General features: G+C 48.0%; 1 protein-coding gene across 1 annotated transcript in view; it reads right to left on the bottom strand.

Moving 5' to 3' along the window:
• Positions 1-2,200, bottom strand: part of VPS35L (VPS35 endosomal protein sorting factor like) — a 122,786-nt gene that overhangs the window by 39,064 nt on the left and 81,522 nt on the right. Inside the window, exon 28 of the mRNA XM_025046103.1 lies at positions 675-773. Within this exon, the coding sequence (XP_024901871.1) occupies positions 675-773 (99 nt within the window). The remainder of the gene's footprint in view (positions 1-674; positions 774-2,200) is intronic.

Below are 2,200 nucleotides of genomic sequence, written 5' to 3'. Positions count from 1 at the left end.
GCAGCGACATCGCACCTTTGCAAAACTGGGTTTTCGGCAACTGCCATGATAAAAAGCAAGCACTGTGCAAAAATCAACGTGGAACAGAAAATAAGGGTAGTGACGTCCAATCTGACTCCAACGTTTGCGAAGCTGTGCAGTGCCCGGTGGGTAGATATACTTCTTGAGTAAATAATTATGGTTATTCAAGAGTGAGGTTAAAATCCATTATTTTTCTTTCAATTTACGTGTATTATCGTTTCAAAGGGCTATCAAATTGTAAGCGCATAAATACTTCAGCTGCTTGGGCCTAGCTTCTTAACATGCTGAACTATTATCTATTTCTTTTGGCCTGAAGGAACCATGACAAATTACCGAAAGGCTCCACGACCTAAGGGAGACGCTGCTTAGTATTTCTGTAACTAAGTCATCAGTGCAACTCACTAACTCTTTGCTACTGGCATGCAGAAATGAAAACACGTTTTCGGAGAAAAAGAGGTCAATTAAAAACCATCCAAAGACTTAAGCAAAGTTGTAGATTTTACTGACAACTTTGAGAAAACACCTTTCATACCTTGGGATCAAAAGTCATATGGTGGGGGGAGGGTCAGAAGAATCTCAGATTAAAATCGGCACCTGACAGATAGATGCTTAACAAACGTTTAGAGAACAAATGAATGAATGAAAAGCCTTACGTGAATCAACTGCACGAGGACAGGCTCCAGATTGCAGAACAGCGACCTGGCCTCGACATAAAAACTCAGCTGTTGTTCAAAATCACGGCCAAAGGAAACCTACAATCAAGGAGAGAGATGCTGACAACGTCTTAGGCAACTGTGAGCTTCACGGGGGCAGGGAGGGTGCTGTGATGCCGAGCCCCCAAAGGTCCCCCAGGTATGGGTGGAAATGTCAAGAGTATGTGAGCACGAGCACGCACATGCACGCACACACACGCGCACACACACTCACTCACTCACTGGAAAATACCCTGACTAGACCTGACATTACTTCGCACGGCAGAGCTGAGACATTATCACTGCCACCTCATCATTGTGACGTGGGCACTGGAGTAGAACACCAAAAGGCCAAAGGGTACTGGACAGAATCTCGAAACGTAAACAGGGCTTCCCAGACGAGAAGGAAGTGACGGGATTCTGTCAGCTGTGGCCTTTTCGCAGAACATGAATGTGGTTACCGGGAGCCATTCGTCAGAGGAGTGTCCCCAACGAGGGCAACCCCCTTCTGCCTCCTCACCGAGATCCCACCTCGGCAGCTCATGGTGGCTGTGGGGGCCCCAGATGGAAGTTTTTCCACCATTCACAATCCCCTCTCCTCCTCTTTCCTCCAGTTTATGAACAGCTGGGCAGTAGGACAAATTTCACTGCTACGGCCATCGTTTTAGTCCAGAGGAGGCTTAGCATTGCTGCTTCCTGCTTCCATCACCGCTGCTGGGTTTCACGCCTTATTTCCTCCTCCTTTTCCATTATAATTCAGCGGCTTTCAGACAAAGCCAGAAAAGGAGTAAATGCCACGTGATCAGCAAATAACTCCAAGGGCACGGGAGGTGCTGCTGGTAAAAGCCATTGGTATATACTTCCCAATGTGGGGATTTTAAGGCCAATACTGAATTTTTATCAAAATTGGTATTTTGCCCGCAAAGTTAGGTGGATCGTGCAAACAACCCCTGTTGCTGAGTGAGTCACGTATCCAAGGTTATTGTCAAAGCGATCTAGTTATTTTCATGAGTCACACTGCCAAGGTTCTTTTAAAGCCACCTAGTTATTTTCATCTCGGTTAGCCTTTGTCTTGACACGTCTGTTCCAACAGGAAACCGGCAGCAGTCAGCATCTGGCTTTGCACACCAAGAATGAAGGCAAAGGGTGTTCTGGCGAGGATGGTATGGCGGGCTTTTCCCAAAGGAGGCTCCGGGAATCCCTCCCACTCTGCTTGTCCTTTCGGTGTCCCTGTGGACTCCTCCCATCGGAGGCGGGGTCTGCTTTCCCTCCCCTCTACGGGGCTGGCCCTGTGACTTGCTCGGACCCAAAGGATGAAGTCGGACAAAGCGCCAGCCACTGAGACGGCTTAAACTCAGCCTTTGAAGGCCCTGCAGCTTGTTTTTGCCGTCACCATGTAAGAGAGCTCAGCTGAGGCGACTGAATGGAGGGCGGGCAGTGGAGAGAAAGAGGGAATTTTTCAGGTTTTTGCTGTGTTAGATGATTTA

The sequence above is a fragment of the Pteropus alecto genome, unplaced genomic scaffold (genome assembly GCF_000325575.1).
Source record: "Pteropus alecto unplaced genomic scaffold, ASM32557v1 scaffold34, whole genome shotgun sequence".
Lineage (NCBI taxonomy): Eukaryota > Metazoa > Chordata > Mammalia > Chiroptera > Pteropodidae > Pteropus > Pteropus alecto.
This window is presented reverse-complemented; position numbering and strand designations above follow the sequence as displayed.